General features: G+C 36.6%; 2 protein-coding genes across 6 annotated transcripts in view; one reads left to right on the forward strand and one right to left on the reverse strand.

The window, feature by feature from the left end:
- LOC142341716 (gamma-aminobutyric acid receptor-associated protein) overlaps positions 1–27,049 on the forward strand; it is a 335,133-nt gene that overhangs the window by 35,466 nt on the left and 272,618 nt on the right. The window lies entirely within an intron of this gene.
- Positions 12,226–27,049, reverse strand: part of LOC142341712 (uncharacterized) — a 58,823-nt gene continuing 43,999 nt past the window's right edge. For 3 of the 5 annotated variants that reach the window (XM_075392873.1, XM_075392874.1, XM_075392872.1), the window contains exons 25-37: positions 23,134–23,190; positions 22,787–22,956; positions 22,308–22,470; positions 21,356–21,744; positions 20,885–21,071; positions 20,201–20,346; positions 19,596–19,907; positions 18,971–19,163; positions 18,183–18,500; positions 17,488–17,688; positions 16,871–17,053; positions 16,190–16,333; positions 12,226–13,350 (exon numbers count right to left, since the gene is read on the reverse strand). In XM_075392873.1, the coding sequence (XP_075248988.1) occupies positions 13,255–13,350; positions 16,190–16,333; positions 16,871–17,053; positions 17,488–17,688; positions 18,183–18,500; positions 18,971–19,163; positions 19,596–19,907; positions 20,201–20,346; positions 20,885–21,071; positions 21,356–21,744; positions 22,308–22,470; positions 22,787–22,956; positions 23,134–23,190 (2,559 nt within the window). In that variant the 3' untranslated portion in view covers positions 12,226–13,254. Of the gene's footprint in view, positions 13,351–14,702; positions 14,745–15,324; positions 15,412–16,189; positions 16,334–16,870; positions 17,054–17,487; positions 17,689–18,182; positions 18,501–18,970; positions 19,164–19,595; positions 19,908–20,200; positions 20,347–20,884; positions 21,072–21,355; positions 21,745–22,307; positions 22,471–22,786; positions 22,957–23,133; positions 23,191–27,049 lie in introns of all 5 variants that reach the window. The other 2 variants (XM_075392876.1, XM_075392875.1) reach the window with 2 other exon arrangements.

Consider the following 27,049-nt stretch of genomic DNA (forward strand, 5'->3'; position numbering starts at 1 on the left):
TGAAATTGCTTTTATCCAAGGATTTATTGGGGTTTAATATTTTGTGAAAAGTTGTCAGATCTCCGTTGTTTTTATTCATTTTTCCTTAATTTTTTTACGAAAATGTTTCTCAATTTGCTAAAATTGTCAGCAACAGTGTTATTGGTTCTGCTTTTAAAGATAGATGACGTATACTGAATAATTTCTTGCGAACATTTTGGGTAAAATTTTTGCTAAATTTATCACGTTTCAGACTTTTTTAATATTGCTCTAAATTGAATTTTGTTTGCCCACTTTATTTGACTACAAAACAGGGTTATCCTTACTTCGGCTTCCTATTAACTCTTTGATACCAGAACTCCAGCATTATAAAACTTCATCTATCTAAACTTCGTATCTAAACATCATCACTCATTTTTTTATTTTGAAATTGTACGTTTGCAAAATTGTCTGTTTCGCGACTATTTGGGACGATTAAGTTTCTTAGTTGGACGCAGAGCTCGTTTTAGGGCTCATTTTTTGCTTTGTGGTTCCTTGCAAAAAATTATTCGGATTGTATTGGGACATGACAGTAACGAAAACTCAATAGATCTTTGATAAAAAAAGATTTCTTATCCTTAACAGTTTTTATGACTTATGATTTCTTGTTTTTTTAAAAAAAAACCTTGTTGTTTTTACACCTTTGCGCATTTTTGAGGTTCTTCATATTGTTTAGTTGACAAATTAGGATAAAAATGACGGTCCAATTAGCGTTTACGGAATGCAAAATGGAATATATTTAAAGCTTTTAGTGAACTTTTTTCTGTTTTCGTTGGCTACTACATCGTTCTCTCTAAATTTTTATTGAATTTTCAATTTATACCTGTTTTTTGCTCTTTTTATAGTTTTTCAGCATATTCCGGATCATTCAAGGTCACATCGTTTTTCTCTAGATGTATAAATGTGCAAAATTTATAGCTAAAGTTTTTAATGATTTTAAATTGAATAAACTGACTTGAAATAATAAAAAGATTTTTGAAACTACATTTAATTGGTCTTGATTTTGCCATCACGTTACATAGTCTAATTTTTGACTGATCTTCTCAACTAATTGCTTAAGCAAATGACACCTTTCTAATGATTAGATTTTTTGGTTAAATTATGTAAAATGTCTCATAGTTTAAGTGGTCTCATTACTGTAGTTTCGTGAAATTGATTGTGAAAAATTGAGTTCTGTCTGTATTTTCTTGTAGTACCCTTCTGACATATATTCCTTGACAACAAGCTCAATTAACTTCCTATGCAGGATCATTTTGTTTGTACCTGAAAGCTTATGGTTTTATGACTTTCGAAAAAAAACGTTTTAAAAAAATTCGTGATTTTTTATCGAGCTGAAAGTCTATTTTTGCAGGTGTTTTGCTTTTAACTAATGATTTATTGACTTCGATACTAAAAATTTTCTTTTGAAAATTGCTATTTCTAGATATCTGCCACTTTTTGTGGTTGTTTTTTATTTCATTCAATTATAAAAAAGATAAAGAGGTTCCTCTACTGCTAAAAACTTGATGAACACAAACCTAACTAATGTTCTCAGTCAATTGCTTATGGTTTTAACGGCTGCGATGCAGTTTTCCTGCTAAATTATTAGATATTTTTTAACTAACATACTTTTTCGTTCTTTTTGTAATTGTATGATATTTTATGGATAATGATATGTCTTTGTTGCTCCCTCAAGAGTTGTATCAAAAACAAGAGTTTCAATCACACTCACAATTATACCTCAATAAGAGAAAATTAAAATTTTAAAAATTTCAGTTGATAGTTAATGGTTTTAATCACTTCAAAAATATTGGTTTTCAAAAATTGAAAATTATTTTTGTACATTTCCGATTCTGCAGTTTTTGTCAAAGTGTTATGGATCCTTACTAAGGCCAAGTTCTAAGACATCGAATTTTTTGTGTTAGAACTATGTTGTTTTTTTGCGTTTCAAATATCGTTTGTCTTGTGCCCTTGTTAGTGGCTGGACTCGTCATCCACCTATTGCATCAATTTTTTGTTCATTTAGTGGTTGACTCTTCCTTATTTGGCAGACAATTAAGTCAAAAATGTGCAAAAGCGGGGACAAATCTTTATTTCGAATGCACATTACCGAGACCCCTCCTGTATATATATAAAAATTTCATTATATATATATATATATATATATATATATATATATATATATATATATATATATAGGTGTATATGTATATATATGAATATATGAATATATATATATATATATATATATATATATATACATCTAATATTAGCTCGTGTTGACATTGGTCGGTACCTGGAAGAAACCAAAGGCGACCTGAAAAATTTTGGATGGATATTCACTGGTTGGAGTCCACTGAGAGGGATCTCAAAAGTAACTACTGCATTTTCTACATTTAAGTTTTTGCAAGCTTACTACGTTTGCAAGCCATAAATAAACTCGGGCAGATCAAATTGATTGGTCACCTCAGTCTAACAAACAAAAAAAGTGGAGCATTTAAAGAGGAATCTTCGTCAGTTTTTGGGTTTAAATAGGGTCAAAACAATAACATTTTTGTTTTGAGTCGGGGTACCTCCAGCAGAGCTTAGCGTCGAAAATTTTCGATCCCAATGACCTAGTGGCACCCTTTACCGTCGGTGCTCAATTATTAGAGAAGGAGATCTGGCGTGTTAGTGGGCAGCAGCATTGTGGTGAAAAAAGAACAAAATACACTGTTGAAAGGTTTTTCGAATGGAGTGTGGAACTAACCAAGCTTGCCGAAATCGCTCTACCAAGGAGCTAGTTTTCCCTCGAACACCTGGAAATAAAAATTTTTGGCAAAAGTTTACAGAAAGCTTTCAGTGCTGTTCCGTTTCTCCAAGTGGACCCCAAACCTAGCTTCCATTTGTTCTGGGTATATCTTGCGTAATACCTACAAAAAGGATGACAGCTCCAAAGCCAGAGCTGCAAGCTCCCTTATTGTCCATATAGATGATGCTTTCTTGCAATTGCTTAACCCGACAAGCAAGCACTCTATATTCATAGCAAGTCACGTATGCAAGCTACTAGATCACTCTAGCAACGACAAATGAATGCACATAGCCTTTGGTGGCAACCCGGCAAACGTAGCACTTGTGGAACGTCCGCTGAGATTTTGCAGTCGACTAGTCGGCCAAGATTTGAGAATTCTTGGGAACAAAGCAGCTCCCGTTTGAATCAAGCAAGGGAGTTATAAACAACATCAAAATCAATATAATATTGAAAAAACTTACTAAAGTAGCTCTTCATTGGCCACATCCACAACTAATTCATTTAAGGAATCGCTCCCGCATTTCATGCCGGTTGAAAGGTTCATTTTAATTGAACATTGCTACACATAAAAGCCTTAGCACTCCGTTTGCTACATATTCAGGAACGCTACCACAATGCCGATTGTTATGATAGATCCGAGTGAGCTTGACGAAGCAGGGCGTCATCGTCATTATCTTGTGCAAGGACAGTCCAATATTGCAGAACAAACATATCTCCACGAAAACCGATGTGTTAAACGGAGTAGAAGTATCGCTCCCTTTTCTCAATTTGTCAGACCGAATAATCGAATCTGGTTGGCGGGCTGTATTAAGCGTTCGGCCGAAGTTGACTTTGATGCAGAATATCTTATCGTTTTGCACGCTATCCATGCATTTACTAAGAATTTTCGTCGGCTTTCCCACGTCAAAAATCATCATCAAAGCATTGACTATCTGCGTGCTAAAGTAAAAAAAAACTTAACGCCATCCTTAATTTAAGTTACTCGCTTTGTTCTACTAAAACAAACTGTTTTCTGTGCAGAAGTTTCCGCGGGGCAACCATTCAACCAATCATTGCAAAACGCTCTAAAGCGAGAAAATGGCTATTACCTCTTCAAACAGCGTGGTTGATTACTGTGGCCCATTTTAGGTCACTGTTCGTTAAACGACAGTTGAGACGTAAGTGCTACTCTGCGTTTGTTTCGACTACTCGTTCTGCTCATATATAGAAATCGTCACCGTCCATGGACTCCAGTTCTTGTGGAAGGGGAGCTCTGAGCCCAAATATCATTAGGTTGAGCACAAAGCCGCCCAGTGTGTTACACCAGTTTCGCATCTGTGAGAAGCTGGTGCACGGTTTTAAGCAAAAGCTTTATTCCATCCCCGTAACTCAATGCCTCACTGTCGCAGTTCTTAGCATTTCTTTTTTTTCTAGTCGAACGCGCACCTATTGCACAATTTTTAACGCCCGTATGCGCCGAACCTTCCAACCCAGGTGCAATAAAACCTAATCATTTTCTAAAGGACAACCAATGAACCGCAATTCCGTCAATCATTGGCGTTGAGGCGTTCGATCATCTTAAGTGGTAGATTCGTGCAAACTATTTTTAGTCAATTTTTATTTAAAAAAAACGTCCAGCAACAACCAAAGATCAGTGTACGAATCACTGAAATTCCTTACGTTTTCAACAACGTCACGCGATCCGCCGTCTTGCGCACATCCGCCGAAATTAAGTACCTTTTAACCAAGTACCTTTAACCCAATTTTTTACAAAAAAAAATTATCAAATTTCACATTTTTTGTGCCCTGACCTTAGTCCTATAACATATCAATACTGAAAAATTGTATTCCAATTGTATATTGTCGGCCCAGTACTGTATCAGTGTTTTATAAGAGCATCTTGCTATTTATGATGTGCAGTATAAGTCTCACAGATGCTTTTTTTCTGAAAGTAGACTGAGAATCTCTGGTTTTGATTTCCATAATGCACATGGGAAAATCATGAAAAATGTATAAAAATTAGAAAAAAGACTTTTTGAGCATGACGATGACGAAAGCCTTTAAAACTTTGCAAGACCTGTTAACATTCGAAAAAAAACCAAAACCGGTAAATACGCGCCGATTGCCCAATTGCCCGTTCCAAATTTTTGGCCCAATTTGCAGAATTTTATGGTTTTTAATTCAGATTTTATTGGAATTTTGGATGAATATTTTAGTTTTAGTTCTAAAAGTTCCGGACTGAAATATAATAGATCAAATTCGGAAACAGATTCAAAAACGGATTCAAAAACAGGTTTAAATGTTTATTATCGCTAATTTTGGAGTTAAATCATTTGTTTACACTATTTCTTTTTAAATTTTTGTGCGTTATTCAGTAGATTTGGTTTGTTAAAGCCAATTTTGATTCAATTCAATGTTAAATGTCCTTTAATTTTTAGCTGAATAGCGCTAATCCAGTCGTTGTTGTCTGGATAAACTGTCCAGAATATTTAATGAATGCGTTTTTGACTGTGCACGATAAACGAAGAATTGGCTTTTGGACTGTTCCGAGTGTCTTAAGATGACCTCATCTAATATGATTTTTTCTTTGAAAAGATTAAAAAGTTACGTGATCATAGTAAAAAAAGTTACGTGTTCATAGTGAAAACTCAGACTGAGATAAACTATGATTCGGAGCTGATTTACTATGTTACTATGAATCGTGTGTTCATTTTTCGTCCCACTGCCCCAATTTTTCCTATAAGCAGTCTACATAGGCAGTATACAGGCAGAATTCACAGGCAGAGTTCACAAGCTTGAAATCATAGATGCACTTTTTCAATTCAGCAATCCTAAAAATTTTCAGCAAAAACGACAATGTGCCATGTAAACCATGGGAAAAAATGCTCTACAAACCGATTTTCATTCTCTTAAATTGGAGCAAAATAATTCATTTGTAGAAGAAACTTTGACAGTTTGTTTTTCATTGATAAGGCAAAAACTAGATGAGGATCTAGTTATCATTTGCTGAAATTATGATTTGCTGAAATTTTGTATGTTCATTCTTTGGCTTTTGATCATATAAAAGAAAATATATTTTGATCTTCGTACCAGTCAAATTACTTTCAAAAAAAGCCTTAACAGCTGAATTTTTAAATTTTGCAATTGTCAGCTGATTGTTTGGTCGGTACCTGGAAGAAATCAAAGGCGACCTAAAAAATTTTAGATGGACATTCACTTAGACTGGTTGGAGTCCACTGAGAGGGATCTCAAAATTAACTACTGCATTTTCTACAATCAAGTTCTTGCATGCTTACTACGTTTGCAAGCCATAAATAAATTCTGGCAGATCAAATTGATTGGTCACCTCAGTCTGCCAAACGAAAAAAGATTGGAGCTTTTTAGGAGGAATCTTCGACAGTTCTTGGGTTTAAATGGGGTCACAACAATGACAGTTTTGTTGTGAGTCGGAGTACCTCCAGCTGAGCTTAGCGTCCAAAGTTTTCGATCCCAATGACCTAGTGGCACCCTTTACCGTCTGTGCTCAATTATTAAAGAAGGAGATCTGGCGTGTCAGTGGGCAGCAGCATTGTGGTGAAAAAAGAACAAAATACACTGTTGAAAGGTTTTTGGAATGGAGTGCGGAACTAACCAAGCTTGCCGCAAATTGCTCTACCAAGGAGCTAGTTTTCCTTCGAACACCTGGAAATAAACATTTTTGGCAAGAGTTTACAAAAAGTTTTCACTGCTGTTCCGTTTCTCCAAGTGGACCCCAAACCTAGCTTACATTTCCATTTGTTCTGGGTAAATCTTGCGTAGTACCTACGAAGAGGATGACAGTTCTAAAACCGGTACTGCAAGCTCCTCTACTGCTTGCAGAAAGAACGGATATCAGCAAAAACAGATCCGTTGTACGGTGCAGAGAGACGTCTCCCTTTTCTCATTTTGCCTGACCAAATATTCTAATCTGATCTGCTGGCTGTATTAAGCTTTTGGCCTAAGTTGATTTTCTGCAGAATATCTATTGTTTTACATTCAATCCATACATTTACTAAGAGTTCACAAGAAGTTTTCGGTGCTGTTCCGTTTCTCCGAGTGGGCCCCAAACTTAGTTTCCATTTGTCCTGGTAATATCTTGCGTAATACCTACAAAAGGGATGACAGCTCCAAAGCCAGAGCTACAAGCTCCCTTATTGTCCACATAGATGATGCTTTCTTGCAATTGCTTAACCCGACAAGCAAGCACTCTATATTCATAGCAAGTCACGTATGCAAGCTACTAGATCACTCTAGCAACGACGAATGAAAGCACATTGCCTTTGGTGGCAACCCGGCAAACGTAGCACTTGTGGAACGTCCGCTGAGATTTTGCAGTCGACTAGTCGGCCAAGATTGGAGAATTCTTGGGAACAAAGCAGCTCCCGTTTGAATCAAGCAAGGGAGTTATAAACAACATCAAAATCAATATAATATTGAAAAAACTTACTAAAGTAGCTCTTCATTGGCCACATCCACAACTAATTCATTTAAGGAATCGCTCCCGCATTTCATGCCGGTTGAAAGGTTCACTTTAATTGAACATTGCTACACATAAAAGCCTTAGCACTCCGTTTGCTACATATTCAGGAACGCTACCACAATGCCGATTGTTATGATAGATCCGGGTGAGCTTGACGAAGCAGGGCGTCATCGTCATTATCTTGTGCAAGGACAGTCCAATATTGCAGAACAAACATATCTCCACGAAAACAGATCTGTTCAACGGAGTAGAAGTATCGCTCCCTTTTCTCAATTTGTCAGACCGAATGTTCGAATCTGGTTGGCGGGCTGTATTAAGCGTTCGGCCGAAGTTGACTTTGATGCAGAATATCTTATCGTTTTGCACGCTATCCATGCATTTACTAAGAATTTTCGTCGGCTTTCCCAAGTCAAAAATCATCATCAAAGCATTGACTATCTGCGTGCTAAAGAAAAAAAACTTAACGCCATCCTTAACTTAAGTTACTCGCTTTGTTCCACTAAAACAAACTGTTTTCTGTGCAGAAGTTTCCGCGGGGCAACCATTCAACCAGTCATTGCAAAACGCCCTAAAGCGAGAAAATGGCTCTTACCTCTTCAAACAGCGTGGTTGATTACTGTGGCCCATTTTAGGTCACTGTTCGTTGAACGACAGTTGAGACGTAAGTGCTACTCTGCGTTTGTTTCGACTACTCGTTCTGCTCATATATAGAAATCGTCACCGTCCATGGACGCCAGTTCCTGTGGAAGGGGAGCTCAGAGCCCAAATAGCAATAGGTTGCGCACAAAGCCGCCCAGTGCATCACACCAGTTTGGCATCAGTGAGAAGCTGGTGCATGGTTTTAAGCAAAAGCTTTATTCCATCCCCTTAACTCAATGACTCACTGTCGCAGTTCTGAGCATTTCTTTTTTTTTCTAGTCGAACACGCACCTATTACACAATCTTTAACGTCCGTATACGCCGAACCTTCCAACCCAGGTGCAATAACACCTAATCATTTTTTAAATGACAACCAATGAACCGCAATTCCGTCAATCTTTGGCGTTGAAGCGTTCGATCATCTTAAGTGGTAGATTCGCACACAGTCATGCGCAAACTCTTTTTAGTCAATTTTTATCAAAAAGTACGTCCAGCAACAACCAAAGATCAGTGTACGAATTGCTGAAATTCCTTACGTTTTCAACGGCGTCACGCGATCCGCCGTCTTGCGCACATCCGCCGAAATTAAGTACCTTTTAACCAAGTACCTTTAACCCAATTTTTTCCAAAAAAAAAAATTATCAAATTTCACATTTTTTGTGCCCTGACCTTAGTCCTATAACATATCAATACTGAAAAATTGTATTCCAATTGTATATTGTCGGCCCAGTACTGTATCAGTGTTTTATAAGAGCATCTTGCTACTTATGATGTGCAGTATAAGTCTCACAGATGCTTTTTTTCTGAAAGTAGACTGAGAATCTCTGGTTTTGATTTCCATAATGCACATGGGAAAATCATGAAAAATGTATAAAAATTAGAAAAAAGACTTTTTGAGCATGACGATGACGAAAGCCTTTAAAACTTTGCAAGACCTGTTAACATTCGAAAAAAACCAAAACCGGTAAATACGCGCCGATTGCCCAATTGCCCGTTTCAACTTTTTGGCCCAATTTGCAGAATTTTATGGTTTTTAATTCAGATTGTATTGGAATTTTGTATGAATATTTTAGTTTTAGTTCTAAAAGTTCCGGACTGAAATATAATAGATCAGATTCGGAAACAGATTCAAAAACGGATTCAAAAACAGGTTTAAAAGTTTATTATCGCTAATTTTGGAGTTAAATCATTTGTTTTCACTATTTCTTTTTAAATTTTTGTGCGTTATTCAGTAGATTTGGTTTGTTAAAGCCAATTTTGATTCAATTCAATGTTAAATGTCCTTTAATTTTTAGCTGAATAGCGCTAATCTAGTCGTTGTTGTCTGGATAAACTGTCCAGAATATTTACTGAATGCGTTTTTGACTGTGCACGATAAACGAAGCATTGGCTTTTGGACTGTTCCGAGTGTCTTAAGATGACCTCATCTAATATGATTTTTTCTTTGAACAGATTAAAAAGTTACGTGATCATAGTAAAAAAAGTTACGTGTTCATAGTAAAAACACAGACTGAGATAAACTATGATTCGGCGCTGATTTACTATGTTACTATGATTCGTGTGTTCATTTTTCGTCCCACTGCCCCAATTTTTCCTATAAGCAGTCTACATAGGCAGTATACAGGCAGAATTCACAGGCAGAGTTCACAAGCTTGAAATCATAGATGCACTTTTTCAATTCAGCAATCCTAAAAATTTTCAGCAAAAACGACAATGTGCCATGTAAACCATGGGAAAAAATGCTCTACAAACCGATATTCATTCTCTTAAATTGGAGCAAAATAATTCATTTGTAGAAAAAACTTTTTTTCATTGATAAGGCAAAAACTAGATGAGGATCTAGTTATCATTTGCTGAAATTTTGTATCTTCATTCTTTGGCTTTTGATCATATAAAAGAAAATATATTTTGATCTTCGTACCAGTCAAATTACTTTCAGAAAAAGCCTTAACAGCTGAGTTTTTAAAAGTTTGCAATTGTAAGCTGATTGTTTGTCCTTCTCTCACGTTGTAGGTGATATCTCATTTTTAGGACCCTATTGAACTATATTGGATTAATGCTTCGCTAATTCAGCCAATATTCTTGACGACAATCAAATCATTTCAGTTATTTTTTCATCTTTTACAAAAGACCTTTTTGAGAGTTACCAACAAACATAGAGTGAGAACAAGAAAATTTGGGGCACTAATTTTGGCTTTTTGACATAATGAGCCGTTGTTTGCTTTTGGCATGACCTTATTCGTAATACTCTACTTTACTTTTGTACTTGTTTAGAATTTATGCAGAATTTTTCACCTTTGTAGAAATTCTGGGCCAAATTCGTAGAAGTACACCTCCATTAACAGGTGTTAAACTTAATAGAACAGCAAAAATTTCATTCGAATCCCTCCAATTCGTAGGCCTTAACTACAAGATTTTGCCTGAACAACCTAGACAAACAAAAACCAACCATATTGGCAATTAAATAAATTTTAACTAGTCTTAACTATCATTGTGTTTTGCATTTTTGATTTAGATAGCTTCTGCACTTCAAAATTAATTTTCTCTATCATTTTTCACAAACGATTTCCATTCCCAATCTTCTCTCTTCTCCTGTCTCATTTACCAAAAGAAATTAAAGGTACTGGTTTTTGGTTTTGCAAACACAACTAAAGAATAGGGTCTGAATACAAGAAGTCCGCAAATGGTTTTTGAGATTTAGCATTTTTTGATTAGTTATGTATTCATTTGCTGTTAACACCTGCTAAAGAAACAAAATTCTATTTTGTGTTGTGAGTTAGATTTAACCAGTGAGACATGTTTATGGAATGAGAGATAGCATCAGAAAAATCATGAACGGCAAAACAAAAGTCAAGTACAAATTTTGAATTTTTTGTAAAGAAATTAGCGTGCGTTCGAACGAATTATTTTAAGCCCAAAATGTTAAAAACAGATTTGCTTAAGCTTCACTACAAAACCAATGTGGTCTGTCAATTTTCAGATTGATTTTCAAAAACAACTCCAAAAGTGGAAAAGATTCAAAATATAATTATAGTTTTCGAAAACCAATGAAATCAAAATAAACAAACTTTTAGCTAACAACTGAAAGCAATTAATGGGTTATCATTTGCTTCCAAAAAAACTAATGGTTAGAATATTGTTTTAGAATGTAAAGTCTCAATTGAAAACAATAATTACTCGTTTTCCGCAAGAGGAAACCAATGGGACCTGTTATTCACGAGAGCAACGATAAGACTACCAAAAGTCACAACAAGCAAACTTCAAACTTTTTATCAAATAGAGTTCGAGTTAAAAAAACGGTAATATTTTAAATAAAAACAATGTGTTGGTTTTTTGAATGCCACAATTGAAAGCCATTAATGAGATTATGAGAAAATGGACATAAAATGGTAGAGCGATCTCAAAATTTTTCTGTTATTTCATAATATCACATTGTGACAAAATAAAAAAAAACATTGGTTGCCCATCGATGGGTTCCAGCAGATACAACTATGCATTATTTGAACACACGTATCATATTTAGTAGCATTCCTTTAGATGAGATAATAAAAACAGCGCAAACAGAAGCCAAAGTGCCGCACATAGAAATGGTAACAAATTTTTCTCCAAAAATAAGTTCAAACACGAAATTCTCACTCCACATAAAAGCAATTTGAAAAATTTTATGTTATGCGCCTTACAATTGCTGCCTTTTGTCACCTTTACTACTCCGGCAATACGGAAGTGATCGCTCCATTTTGAATTCTCATTGACATCAAAAATTCGAAAAAATCTGAACAGATGATACAAAAGGACAGTAAACCGCAAAAAGTTCGCATATCGATTATCGATTACACCTACGGTTTTCCATCCAAGACATGATCTGAACCCTAGAAAATACCTGAACTATGGTCCAGGCGTCATTCAGGTGTCTGAATGTTACCTGAAATGGCAGCTACCTGAACTGATTTCAGTTATCTTTACCTGAACTTCTTTAGAATGCCAGTAATTCTTTGGCGCAAAGATTTCGAGTAAAAACAGTTTTCAGTGTAAGCGTCAATTGTGTTAAGTATGCTAGTAAGAATAATTTGAATATGTAAAGTAGAAGTAGCGATACTATTTAAATAGGAGATATACTGGACCATGCTAAGGACAATTTGGGGAGGGGGTGGAGGGGGTGAATATTTGTTCAAATCTGAGGCAGCTGCTACACACTTTCCTAAACACTCTGAGCTGTTCCCCAGATTCTGTTCAGCAATTATAAATCTTCTATCAGGAGCTCAAAATACTACCAACTTCGGGTTGTGCTGTTGGGCATTGGTGGAAAAGAGGGAAAAGAAAGTTGTAATTGTCAATAATTTATTTGAAAGTTTTAAGCATTATATTAATGGACAAATCTTTTCAATATGGTAAGTATTAAGAAGTACTTCATTGGGATTGATTGCATACTGATTGGCTGAATAGGATTGAGGTTATCGCTTCTACTGGTAGCATTTTGAGCCCCTGGTTGTAAGTTTATTAAGTGTAAGGCCAAGACCATCATAGATGTTATTAACTCAATTATTACTACTCATAACCAGAGTTATAACCAACATAAACTGCACTCTTTCAATTCAAACTATTAAACATGGTCACTTCCCACAGCTAATAATTGGCACATTTGTACCATTTTTAATTTTAAAAAATTTTTAAAAACTGAAACAATTTTTTCGTAAATTGTTTGCTTTATTATTAGCTGTCAACTAAATACTGCACTCAAAAATGAATAAATAGGGGGCGTTCCGATTGTTAAATTGTACACTGATTTTTGCCAAAATGATGTGTTTGGACAAATTATAACTAACTTTATGAACCCAGAGAAGCGAAAACTCTATTTTATTATAAATTTGCAGCACAAGAGTGAGTTGAACAAGTTCCGATAATGGTCAATTAGAGGTCAAACAGTCCAGAGCGTTCTAGAAGATTCTAGAATAAATCAGCTCAGAATTTCTCAATGTGTTCAAGCGTCTCAAAAGTAACAGCATAGTTTGATTGATAGGTTGGCATTAATATTATTAATGAGTTATGATTGATAACCAATAATATCGGGTGCGTATTATTCAATCCATTTCGACACAATTATGAGGGCAGGACGATATAATAAATAAATTTAGGAAATTAATTTAAACAGAGTGAAAGTTCGTTGTGAATAAAAGCGCTGATTTCGAGTTTGTTCATTCTCTCAACTGTGAACAAATTTGGATTCTATTTAGCAGCAAAAACAGTAGCAAAAGTCCTCAAGTCAGTAATAGTTTATATAGTCATTATTATTAATACATCATCATCATCAGCAGCAAAAGTTTGATCGTTTTTATTGTTTTTTGTTTGTTGTTTATTCCTCAGCAGCGTTGGTGGCCTTCTTCCTTCGAGAGGTAGAAGACGAGCTTTCAGTTACCGTTGTTGTAACTGTCGAGCTAGCAAATCCAGACTAAAACACGAACACCTTCATTAGCAAAATTATCCTTACAGAATTAGAAAATTGATAATCAAGTCCAACAAACAATTATATAATTATTGTTAAAAAACCGAAAATTTGCTGCTAACTGTGACTTACCTTGGTCAACTTACGTGTTATTTTTTGGAGAGTTTGTGTACGTAAAGGGACGTCACATTAGTAGGGAAATGATTTGTTCAATTTTGAATAAAATTTTCGAAACTTTTCTTATTATCATATGGTCGTGTTTCAGTTACAGCAAATGAGCACGTGTGTTTGTGTTGAAACGGAACTGCGAAGAAGCCACATGAAAAGAAAGAGGTGATTTGAAATCTCAACAACCAACCCATTCAGTGCAAAGTATTATGTAGCAACTGATCATTGTTACTATAATATTACCATATTTCTCATGTTCCTTTGAAAGGCGCTTTTGATTTTAATTCTCGGGTTCTAAAGCTTTGGAAACCTGATATAGATCTGGAACTCACATTCGTCTGACAAAATATTAATTTTTTTAAATCTATTCCTTATTGAAAAAGCAGTTGCAAATTGTTCTATATTTTATTTTTTTTTTTCGATTTTTACATACAATCTCGTTTTATCGACAGTGGTTATAATAATAATTGCGGCTTTCACCAGGCTTAGTTACGGCCCATTTGGTTTTCTCCGTTCCGCGCAGGCTTAATTAGTTGGATTCTTTCCCAATTTATCAAAAAAGATTAAAATCAATTGTAGAAATAACCTATAAAACGTTGTATTATGTGCCACTTAATGAATGTGCCGCAGATTAAGAATATTTTCGTAGATTTTAAACTATATCATGTAAATGAGGAAAATAATCAGTTACAAAATATTTGTTAATTGTTCAAAAGGCTAATTAAGTTGATTTTGATGGCTGAAAAATCGAGAAGCTATACCGTCGATTTTACAGAAAAATTCGTAATTTGATTTTTACTCGAGAATAACCCAAAGCTTTCATCCACTTAAGCAAGATTAAGTGTATCCAGATTTCCAAAACCTTTTAAGCAGTTTTTTTTGTTTTTTTTTTCAAAAGCATTTTTTAGCAATTATTGAATTTCAAACCAAAATAATCATAAATTTTGGAAAATTCTTGTATTCAGTAAGCTGTTGTATTATATTTTTTGCTATTTGTTTTATCTTTGGATGTTTTTGTTTTTTTTCCATCTCAAAAATGACTTCTTGTTTTCTCAAAGATGGTTTACGCCATATTTGTACTTATGAAGAGAGCTAGATTGTTGAGATTACTTCCTCTGATGGGATAAGCCGAATGATCAATTGCAGATTATTCCATATGATATACTCTACCATGTTTTCACTGCGCGTACCTATTTTTTCTTGGGCGCCGGGGCCGGGGCGAGGCCCACTTGCTGTAACACAAGCAAATTTCATTCTCGGTTCAACGTTTTCTCACCTTTTTTAGGAGAGATACTTTTAGTGTTAGTAATGACCAATCCATTCCAATGTTATTGCTTAAGTTAGTCATAGAAAAAATAGCACCGAAAATTCTTTGGAAGAAAGACATTTCATAGTATTTTATAGGCAAAAAAGCAGTTTTTAATATTAGCTTTTTTTCTGGGTAACTAAACTCAGCTACCAAACTTAAGCCTAGTTACCCAACTTGTGATAAATTGAAGCTAAAATACACTAGTTTTTAAAATTTCTCTGAAATTTTGAAATGTCTTTCTTTAAAATGTGACCAGCTTTCAGGTTTAGACAATATCGAATCGAAAGATATAAGTTTATATCCAAAATTTATTTCAGTAGTTTATCAGATATTTGAAACTACCATTTTATTCAAATTTTGCTGGGGATTAATTTGCAATGGAGTATACTTTTAGCCTTTTTTATTGTGAACTGAAAGTTGGTCTCATATCTAAAGACATCTTCTGCCTTACATATTACGTAATCACTGTTGGGTAAGAGACAAGTGTGGATTACGTAATTTACTTGAGTTTGTTCTTATTGTTTTGGCTGAGGGATAGTGGGAACAGTTGTCCTTATCAACTGCTGTTCTTCGATCACAATTAACTTCTTCTAAAAGGGAACAAACACTTACAGTCAACTTGTTCACAATTACACTTTTTCATTAAAAAAATTTCCTTATGGATGCTAAAAATTAATGCTAATATTCTGTACAGTTTTAACTATTGAGATTTTTAAATAATATTTTACCTTCAAACATTGACAACTTTTCTCTTCAATGGGTTATCAATTATTACCATGGTCCATTCTACAGTGGGAAGTTTTGTCACCGCTAAGCTGCGCATAAACATGTACATTAATGCCATTTTGATATGTAAGTGTGGGTTTGATATGTTTTGGGTTAATGGTGAGTTTGCTTTTGTTCATGCAAAAAGAAAGTTTGAACGTGCAAAAGGTTTGAATTAAAGCTGTCTAAGCTACATCATATAAATACGAACAGGAAATGTTACATTGATCAATCTATCATGCTACTTGATGAATTGAATGTTAATGATGATTCAGCGTTGCTAATATTAGTGGTCGTTAGCTCCTCGTGAGAAGTGTAGCGACCACCAGAACCCCTCGGATGTCGCCGATTCGCGATCAAAGTCGGCGCTGGTGTTACGTAACTATTGTTGCAGTTGTTAGTTGATGTTGCATAACCACGAGCATAACCGTTAGTTGTGGTTACGATGTTCTGCTGTGATGATTGCGTAATAGGTTGCGTAATGGTAGTCGTAAGTCCGGTTCCGGACACGAGACCCAAGCCGAACGGTGAGTCAGTTACTGCTTTAGGTTGGGATGCGGAGGTTGAAGAGGTGGTGGTAGAAGTTATGGAAAAAGGAGATACCCTTCCGGATGAGGGTCCGGCTGCTCTGGTCTTGGCTCTCAGCTTGGCCAGTTGTGACTCGGCCATCTCTGCTCTCTCGTCGGCTTCATCAACATCGTGTTGGAATTTTCTCAATCTGGCCAAAGCTTGGTTGTTGGAGTCCTCCTGTTTAACACACGTCAACACTGGTGAATTAACCAGTTTTTGCATTTATGTTGCCGGGAACGTTACTTGAGGTGCTATAGTAGAGAACCTGCATGTTGAGATGTTTCAGAATATTGTAATCCATTATGAGGATCGAGTTACAGCAATCTCAATTTTGATAATCCTATGACCAGAATGACAAAAATTATTATCTCATTGAAAAAATTTGTGATCAGAATGGGAGAAATTAAAATTGATTTAAAAATTTTGTGATCGGTTTGAGAGTGATTAAGAACATATACTCTGCCATACTTTATCATTAAAACTAAAAAATAGAACTCTAAAAACACAGATTTTCGATAGCGCACATGTCAAAATGAGCTGTGTGATAGAACTATGCGCTGGAAGTGATCTAATCACCCTAGTGAAAGAAGAAACAGAAATGCTGCATACTTCATAATAGAATACATACTTTTTGCAAGATTTCGAAGCAACGAGTAGTTAGATAGAGTAGAGTAAGGTGGTGTTTATGTTATGATGGCAGTAGAAGTGACTAACCAGTTCCTCAATCTGTCTCTTGAGTGCGATGCTCTTCTTGTTGCTCCTGTCTAGCAGCTCGATCTGTTTCTCCTTTTCTTTCTTCTCCTCCTCAGCTGCGAATGCCAACTCCTTCATCCTCCTCTCTATCTTCCTCAGCTGTTTGATCGCCTCTGTCTTCGCAATGCTCTCACTGTTCTTCTCCTACACACCCACACAATGTTCAATACACATGGCTTAAAATACCTCTCCTCAACATTGGGGGATAGATTAAACGTTGGGACTCCCTGTGTCTTTTTTAATCTTTTAAAACCCTATGAACTCCGTACAACCCTACTGCCTAGAAATATTTCACAACATAGGGCTTTTCAATTTTCAGTCATATGACAAACATTTATAGATTTACTTGGTTAATCCCTGTCATGGTTCTAATTTAAATTCATAGTCCATCAATTTTGGGATTCATAGTCCAATTATCGCGTTTTAATGCTCAGGAGCCTACCGGTGCAAACTCAAATGCGCAATATAGCTTGAAATATATCTTTGGAGAGCTCTTTTCTAGGTGATTTAGCCTAAAGGTTAACCTTTGAGCCATATAGTGCCAAATTTTAAAACGGTAGTTTAACGATGTGACTCACATTTTCGACTTCTCTCAGCTTGGCCTCGAGTTTCTCGATGCTCTTCTTGGATCCCCTGGAGTCGGAGCCAGAGCCATCTTCGAATCGGATGGTGAGTTCCTTGAACTGGTGCTCCACAGTCTTGCATCGCCTCTCCAATGATTGGCTGTGTTCTTGTTCGCTCCTAAGGTCTTCTGACAATCGGGTGACATCCATTTGTGACTAGAATAAAACCAATCTCATTTAATATCATTGAATTCGTGTTCTCCTTTACAATAGCGGCAATTCTTCATTCTATACGTCACATCAGTAACTCTTATCATTTCATTAGTTTTTGCACATGGTACCATATAAATAAACTTAAACATTTTCAAATAAAACTTTCAAACATCTGAGTTTTCTGGCAACAAGTTGTCAACAAAAAATGCAATGGTAGCCTGAAACGCTGCAAATTGATCACTAGCGAACATACGGAGTTCGGCAGCATGCTATATGCCTATATTGAGAATGGATGTTAATTTTTGATCGACCTTGAAAGATTTATGCAAGAAACAAAAAATGTCTAACTTTGACTATGGTATATTCATGTACACATCACCAAATGTCAATCAGCTGTTTAATATTATCTTCATGTCCCAAATTACCAGTCGGCCAATAAATGCAACAAAAATGAGCAATTTATTGGTCATTTAACATGCTATGTTTGAATGTAGTACCTTCTTGGCTCTCTCATCGGCAGCTTTGAGTTCGTGTGTGAGATCTTCGATGTCGCTGGTGGCATTCTGCAAGTCAGCCTCCAACTTCCTCTTGGCCGCATTCAAGGCGTTCAACTGGCTCTGCACGTCTGTGATTCTCTCCGCAGCGTCCGCAGCATCGCCCTCGGCTGACCTTCGGAGTCTCTCGGCCTGCTCGTATCCTGACCTCAGTTCCTGCACTTCGTTGCTGAGCATGGTGGCTCTTCGCTCCGACATGTTGTACTGTTCTCGGATGTCGTCCACGTTTCGCTGCTCCTCTTCCAACGAGGTCTGCAGGTCCTATAGTTAACAACAGCCAATTTAAATATCTAAGTCCTTATATTCAAATTTCCCTTATCCAATTTCTAGTTTCACTCGGAACTCACAATTAATCGTTACAAGTAATTTTTGCATAGGATTAACTTAGTCTCCTGTCACAATTTCCCAAGAAAATACAGAAATGTAAAATGTTTCTTAATGCTTAAGTACGGTTTGGTAGTGATTATATAAGTACATAGAAGTACATTAGAGAACGAAGTTTATTTAAAAAAACTAAATAAAAAGTTTTACTTCTCTTAATTGTGCGCATACTCTAAATCGTGAAACCAGTCAATTTGAGCGGAGAACCGCAAAATCCAGCAAAAAGTTTATAATCTACGAAGGAAAAAGAGCCAAATATATTTAAAAGGTCTTTTCATTTGCCCAATTTCCATAACATCCCATATATGACTTTGGATTTGTATGATTGAATTGAGCCTGGTGGATGATACCTTGACTTGCTGTTGGAGTTTCTTGACGAGTTTCTGTCCCTCCTGATTGTTCCTGTTGGCAATCTCGAGGGCAACTTCGTACTCGTTGATGTCGCTCTCCAGCTTCTTCCTGCCCTTGAGCACCTCCTGTTTGCTCCTCGTCTCCTGCTCCAGAGAGGCCTGGATTGTGTCGATCGTCTTCTGGTATTGACGCCTATCAACAGAAACATTGTTATTTTTTATTCCCTTGAATGAACGCAGGGGGGGGGGGGGATCTGCAGCGTTTGAAATTGCAGAATAGATTTTATATGGAAGCATGAATGCTAACATTATACTAATCAGGATACTTGATTTGAATAGTTGGGTAACACCTAAGAATTATAATGTGTAATCAACAACAATCTAAAGAGATGAGCGACAGAATTACAGAAGAGAGAATTGATAGAATTTTTTAATCACTTTTTCTCATTCTTTGGTAACTTTTCCCTAGAGCAAAACGTTATTCCTGTGTGTTATAGTTTTGGCTCGAGAAAATGAAGAGAAAATGAAAAACGTATCGAAAATTGATTAGACAAGAAAGCAAAACTTATCAAAGCCTAATGCCTAATATATTCTTGAATGGTAATGATTGAAGTTTGTTTCTGACCTGACAGTTTCGAATTCCTCGTCCTTCTCGTTGACCCTCTTCTCAAGGTCAGCCTTGAGCTGAGACAGTTCAACCTGCAGCCTCATGACCTTGGCCTCCTCGTTCTCAATGGTGTGTTCTGCCTCTTCCAAAGCGGACTGGAGCTCGGCCTTCTCCTGTTCCAGCTTCCTCTTGGCCTTCTCGATGTCGTGCACTGATCGGCCACCCTCTCCCAGCTGGTCGGTCAGGTCTGAGATCTCGGTGGTAAGGGTCTTGTTCTCTCTCTTGAGGGATTCGATGGTCTCGATAGTCTCTTCGTACGAGGACTTGAACCTACAAGCAAAAATCAACTAGATACTTCACCATATTCATTTAAATTTTTAGTCAATCTTTGAACTAATCGTTTGAACTCACAATTGGAACATACAGTTCTATTGTCCCAGTCTTATAGCCCCAACTATTCCAAAAATGAGGATATCTAAGACCTTTTACGTATTTAGTGCGATAGAACCGGTGATCACACTTTTTCCAAGAACCTCGCCTTTGTTTTGAACCAGCCTATCTCTACGGTTCTATCTTCATTTAATCTAATCACATTGTCCAAATGTGGAACAGAGTTGGAATACCTGAAGAGTTCGGTGGTGTAGTTCCTGCACTCCTTCTGTGAGTTCTCCAGTTCGTTCTGCAGGTCCTCCACCTTCGACTTCCAAGTGGCGATCTCGCTGTCGAACTTCTTCTGAGCCTTTTCCACGTTGGCATAGTTCGATTGCATCTGCAACGTACAATATGTTACACGATTGAACTAACAACCGAATCCAAACTGTGAATGAGATAAGCTCAGAAGAAAACTTTCATTGTCCTTGGTACATCTGGCTAGAAAAACTGAACCTTAGAAAGCAAGGAAGATGTAAACATTGGTAATAAGAGGCTACCAAGTTCGAGCGCTTAAGACCAATTGGTTAATGAAAAGCGCAATGAGATAGCAAGTCAGACAAATGAAGAGTTGGTCCATTCTCACAGTAGTTGCACTTGTTCCGACTCTCCTAACGCAGCCTACTCAATTCAACTACAGTTCCAAAAGCCTCCAACTGGCCTTCAAATATTTCAGTGATATTGTCACTGAATCATTAATTTTCTTTCTTCGATTTTATCGGGCCAAGTGGCTGATGATCGGCATGATTTTTATGACAATGATTTTTTAATATGATCAGCATGAAGTCTTTTCAAGTCAGATTAGAGTCTCGGCGAATGTTGAAGCAGACATGGATAGAGCAGATCAAAGCATGCCTCCATTTCGAGTAGTAACTAACCCTTTCCAGTTCGATGGTGACATCCTCGAGGTCTCCCTGCATCCTGTTCTTGATCTTCTCCATGTTGGCAGCCTTGGCAGTCTGTGCCTCCAGCTGTTCTTCAGCCTCCTGCAACTTCACAATCAACTTCTTCCTTGCCTCTTCCAGCTCCTCCACCCTTGCGGCACCCTCCAACTCGTATTTGGACCTATCAGCAGACATCAAATATCAAACACAATTCACGATTGATTTCCTCTGATTTGCTGCTAAAATTTGATGCAATTTTAGTTCCAAACTGAAGAAGTTTCACTGACGGTGTTTGCTCTCTAGTTTCCTCGAAGAGCTAAGATAAAATTTCAGAGCAAATGCCGCATGTGAACAAAGTCTGAATTAATTCCAATGCTGAGCAAATTGGAAGATAGGCAAAAATTTTTTTGTTCATGTTTTAAAAGTTTGCCGATTAAAGATATGAATAGTATGGTGTTTAAATACCTGAGGGTGGAGACTTCGCTCATGGCCTTCTGCAGTTGCCTCTGCAGGTCAGTCTTGGCGGCCTCTTCATCTTCAATCTGTTCTCTCAGCTGGTCAATCTCTCTCTGAGAGTTGTTGAACTGGATCTGGATAGAGCTCCTCTGTCTCGACTCCTCATCAGCAGTCCTCTTGGCCTCCTCAAGCTGGTTGGTGAGTGTGATCTTGATTCGGTTAGTGGCAGCGATGGAGCTGTCGCTCTCCTCGATGTGACGGGTCAGTTCAGAGACCTCAGTCTGCAGTCTGGCTTTCTGAGACTGAACTTCCATCAAGGTTCGGTTCTGTTCATCCAACTGCGCCTTGAAGTCGGACAGTTGGGATTCGAGGCTCTGGTTGTTTCTATCGGCAGCTTGCTATAACATGCACACAAATAAATAGCAAATGAAACTACAAGTCCTTCGAAAAATATGCACATATTTCTTAGTTCGAATCTATTGATCAGTCACTTATAGCAGAAGATAACTGCTAACTTTTACTGTGAATCAAATTATAATTACAGCATTATGGCTTTTAACCATATCATTCATATCCAAAACCACGTCCATTTATATATGGTCTTGGATATGGTTTCTACGATTTATGACAAATTTCAAAGTCACCTGTTAAGTGGCTCCCATCAGCTGGTGTTAATGCCTTTATATACATTCAAAAGTTATGATCAAAAGTTGGAGTTTGGGAAAATGATAGTTCAATTTAACACAGCATATTCGCAGTGCGGGCCAGTTGGCTAAATGGAGATCACAAGATTGCAATCAATTCAGATGGTGGGTTCTCAACCCACAAAAGTCCCAAACTTTACTCTCACTTTAATAGTGTTGACATCGAATCAATATAACGGGCTAATAGTGCCTGTAATGCTTGTGTTAAGTACTTGGCTATAGTCGTTATTACTAAGTTTTCGTAAGTTAGGACTAGCCTTATTCTTGGAGAGGACTTCGAAGTTGCTCTGGAGATCTTCAGCCTCCATCTTGAACTGGTTTCTCTCCTTCTCCAACTTGGCCTTCACCTTCTGCAGGTTGTCAACATTGGCCTGCAATTCGGCCAACTGCTCCTGCTGCTTCTTTCGCATCTGTGAGGCACTGAAACAGACAAACATACCCGTGCAAAAATGATTTTTTGTAACTATCCGAAAAAATTAAATATATTTCCAATTCTTTTAACGCAAGCAAAAAGTATCAAAAGGAAGAAAAATTGCTTTGGAAAGAAATGCTTTAAAACTCGAAAAAGTTTCAATTCTCAAGATTTATTTTAACGTATCAAAGCACTAAAAATAGCGCATAACTTGAATTATCTTGATAATAAATTGAAACACCGTGACATCATTGCAGCATTGAACAATCCTTGTACATGACAAGCCGGGCAGTAGGAGAGACATGTTCAATTAGTAATAAGTACCTAGTTTCGTGTTGGATGTGTATCTCTTCAATGTCATGTCTGAGCTTGAGAAGTTCTTGCTCTCTCTTCTTGTTCAGCTCAATCTGGGCAGCAGTGGCTCCTCCCTGCTCGTCCAGCCTGTCTGTCAAGTCTTCCAACTCACGTGCCAGTTCTTGCCTCTGTTTCTCCACCTACAAAATCAAATATCTCACATCACATGTAAAAAATTGCTACTTTTCTGTCACCAAAAAATAATCAAAATTATAATTGACAATATTTCAAACAAAATGTTTGCTTAACATGTGATCAATTTTTATTCCATTGCAGGTGAAAGTAACTATAAAGAACGATTGAATTGATTGACTGACCTTAGATCTGCTCTGTCTCTCGGATTCATTCTCTTCCTCGAGTTCTTCGATTCTGCTCTGAAACACACCACTTACTTATAGAATCTCACAACAAACATTACAGGGTTGCATTTTATGGAGAAGTTCTTGACCAGAATTTCACATTTATATAAACGTGCACCATAGAAACCATTACAAATGAAACGTCATTTAAGCCAAGTCCTAACTGACTCGGAAATGTCTTAAAGTCAAGTTTAGCGGTACATTTGACTTGGAGCAATCAATGAAAAGAGATCATAAAAAAATCATCAATCAATAAAGGTAGAATTATGTGCTCTAATTATAATTATAGGATAATTTATATAGCTATATTAAAGCAGAATTATAGCATATAAATATAATTATCTACTATGTTCATCCTGTAAAGTTTATATGACTGTCTGAAAGCTAAGGAACATTTTTGCGACTGATTTTAAGATATGAAGTAGTACTAATATAATTATAATTTTGAGTATTAAAAAAATATATTTGAGAAATGTGTGGCGGTGAAATTACCCAATTAATTGAAAAGGGGAGGACTAGGTTTGAACCGGTTATAAAAGTTTGGCCATGGAGCTTTAACACAAATCATCAGTTTGTTAAATTATTAATCAAAATGATTAGTCCTAAAGTTTATTGACATATTGATATCGCATTCTTTCAAAGAGCTTCTAAAATCACACCACAAAGAAACTCTTCGAAATAGTAATCAGTTCACATTTTGAAAAATAAATAAAACTAGAGCATCAAAACTATTTCAATCTGAAATAACCTTGACGCGGGGTTAGTGCACGAACACGCTCAAAATGTGAGTAAAGACACATAAAGAATTGTTAAGTACTCTTCAAGTTAATACTTTCACACAAATTTCAATTTGCATTGAAACGGTGAACCGGTTCAAATTGTTCTAGACTGTTCTAGAACGCAGCTGATTTTTACAGAAAGATGTAAGAAAAATGTTTTACAGAAAGATGTAAGAAAAATGCAAGTTTTTGCGTTTCGCTAGACTTGAATAGCCCCTCTGAGGTGCTGAGTGTCTGTAGTCCACGTCAAGTTCTCGTCAATTAATCTGAGAAGTTTCTTTGATCTTGCCGATGCTACTCGACCAGTGCCAGTTGCCACGATATCAACTTGATGCGGTTTCTTAACGGAAACGACTTCGAGGTGCTCCGAGGAATGAAGCACCCGGGTATTTGGACCCATCATTGATGCAGACATTTTTGGCAATGTTATTTATAACAGTATTAACTAAATGTTTGCCTGTAATTCAACACAATAACCAAATGATAAAGTTGTTTTTTAAAGCTATGATGTAAGATAGGTAGCACAATTATTCTTCCCAAAATGAAAGGAGACGACAGAACAGAACTGGGAGAAATCCCGAAATGATTTTGTTGGAAAGGCTTAGCGACGTGTTGTCTTATAACCAGCTCAAGTTATAAGTGTAATAAAGTTTATTATTACTAAGGTTATAACGGGAGGACAGAGCGAGAATACACGCAACTGAAACGTGCTCAACAGATTTCCGCAATAACACTGAAGTTGTTCAATGTTATGCAATACCTTATGAAAATGTTTCGAAATATTTGTGCGCCAAGCGGCAAAAGTTCTAACTAAAATTCTCTGTGGAATAAATATGTAAGTTATTCAATGTCCCACACAAAACCCCAACGATTATGGAAGATTTGAAGGTAGCACGCTCCAATGATAAATTATATGTTTACCAGGGGCAATTTACTACACAGGGGAGTTTTAGTTCTTAAAAGGAAAGGGTTTTGAAAGCTTTATAAGAATGAAATGTTTTATGCACGCACAAAAGTTTAAGTGGGGGTTATACGTTTCAGAGAAGTGCTGTGCTGAAGAAAAAGGAAGTGGTTTGTGTTGTAGGGGACTTAATAAAACTCTGCCCACGGGGTTTACATTTAGATATCTCTTGGCTATGCTCTGCACATTTAACAGTTATATGGACAAATTTCCTTCCGATTTCACCCGCAGATTCCACTGAGCTATATGTTAGTTCCAGATATTAAGTTAAGAGGAATTTCACTGCTTGCCGACAGAGCCAATAAATTTCCATAACTTTTCCATGCTCCTATGAGGGGCTATCAGAGAGTGAGTTTAAATGGCCATTTCTTCGAAGGCAATGTTGTTTTAAGAGTAGATTATACACTTTATATTTTGCTACAAAGCGGAATCCAACTTAAATACCCGTAAGGTCTTCCCAATAAAAGCCCAAGCAATGCAGCCAAAACTCCTTAAAATAGTCCCAATCTTTCCCACTGTTATACACACAGGCTGGACTGGACGACTTGAAGCTCGTGTTAATAACTGCAATAAATATCCATAGAAATTGACGATCAAGCCCAAACATAAAGTTATCCCTGCCCATAAACCTACTCATAGCTTCTATTTTCAGCATTAAACATTCCGGCAGGTCTATACGGTCTCTGCGACGATTTGTCTAGCGCTGAGTCGCTAACCATTTTCAGATAAATCTTCCCTACCCACATTTTGCTGACAAGCTTCAAAACTGAACAAACTTTCAACACGCCTCTTCATAAAGCTACCAAGTTTACACCAAAATGAAAATTACTTTCCGCTAGTTCAGTAATTATTTATAACAAATATCTATCAGAATCAGCCAATCAAATCTGAATATACAAAGGTTGTTTAAAAGCACGCAGTATAAAGCAACCATTCCTGCAGTTAAAACAAACAACAAAACTCGATATTTGTTATCAGTGGCCAAAAATAGCGCGGCTGAATTGAACCGAAGATTTGAGTGAGGACCAAGTTGAAACTATTTCCAAATTAGCAGGTCAGACGAATTACATGAATTAGTTTTCCAATTCAGTGAGGGTCACCGAACGTAATTTATAGACCCACATTTAACCCTGATAAGAGCAGAGCGCAAATGTTGAAACTTTCCAACCCGATTTTGTAGAATGAAATGCGGAAATCAACACTACCGATTGCTCCAAATAACTAACTTTACCCAAAAGTGGGACCCTCAATTTTGAAAGTGGATTAAATTGGGAATTGTTTGGGAATCATAGAAGGCGCAATTTGTACAGCAATTTGTGGGCAAAGTCAAGCCAGCCTTATGTGCCAAGGCGTATTTATTGTTCTTGCGCATAGCGCTGCCCCTTATACACCATTTCGAGGAAATTTTAGGGGTTTAACAGTTAAATGTGCAAATTGTTTTGCCCATTCTGTGTGGTTTTATTGATTGCACGTAACTCAAATCCTACGCATGCTTCTGGTGATTAAATTCTGAGGCATAGATTTGGTACAATTAGTCAGAAATGGATATTCATGAAAACCATGCGTCAAAAAATTTTCAAATTCATTTGGACCGTGTTTGGAGAATTAACAGCACCAGATTTAAAATTGCCAATTTTTATCCGATCATTATTTGATTAATCATACATGACAAGGAAACAAAATGAACTGTTGTCAAGTTTTCTGACAAAAATACATCTAATGGGTTATAAATAGCTAGAGAGGATTGATGCAAATTTTTCGCATCACATGACCTCAAAATTCACATCCCACAAAATTATATTTTACATTACAAATACGTTTCCCCTTTCGGTCAGAAATTTTCTGCCAAACAAAATTTTCCAATTGGTGGGTCTATAGCTTTCAGCTCAAAAATTTGAAAAGGCTGCAATTGGAAGGAACCAAGAACTATATCCTAAACAGCGTTTCAAACATTTAACAAAAACAAAATCATTTTATGCGAGTTACAGTGCTGTAACGTAGGCCTCAAAAAAATTTAAGTGGATTTTTTTTGGAAAAATTTAAAAGATTGAGTAGAATCTTGGGGTCTTTCCCATTATAGCCCCCCCCCCCTCCCAGCTTAGTGGTCAGATAACCTATAGCCAAATCATGGTAG

Source organism: Convolutriloba macropyga, chromosome 6, assembly GCF_964194025.1.
Source record: "Convolutriloba macropyga chromosome 6, txConMacr16.3, whole genome shotgun sequence".
In the NCBI taxonomy this organism is placed as follows: Eukaryota; Metazoa; Xenacoelomorpha; order Acoela; family Convolutidae; genus Convolutriloba; species Convolutriloba macropyga.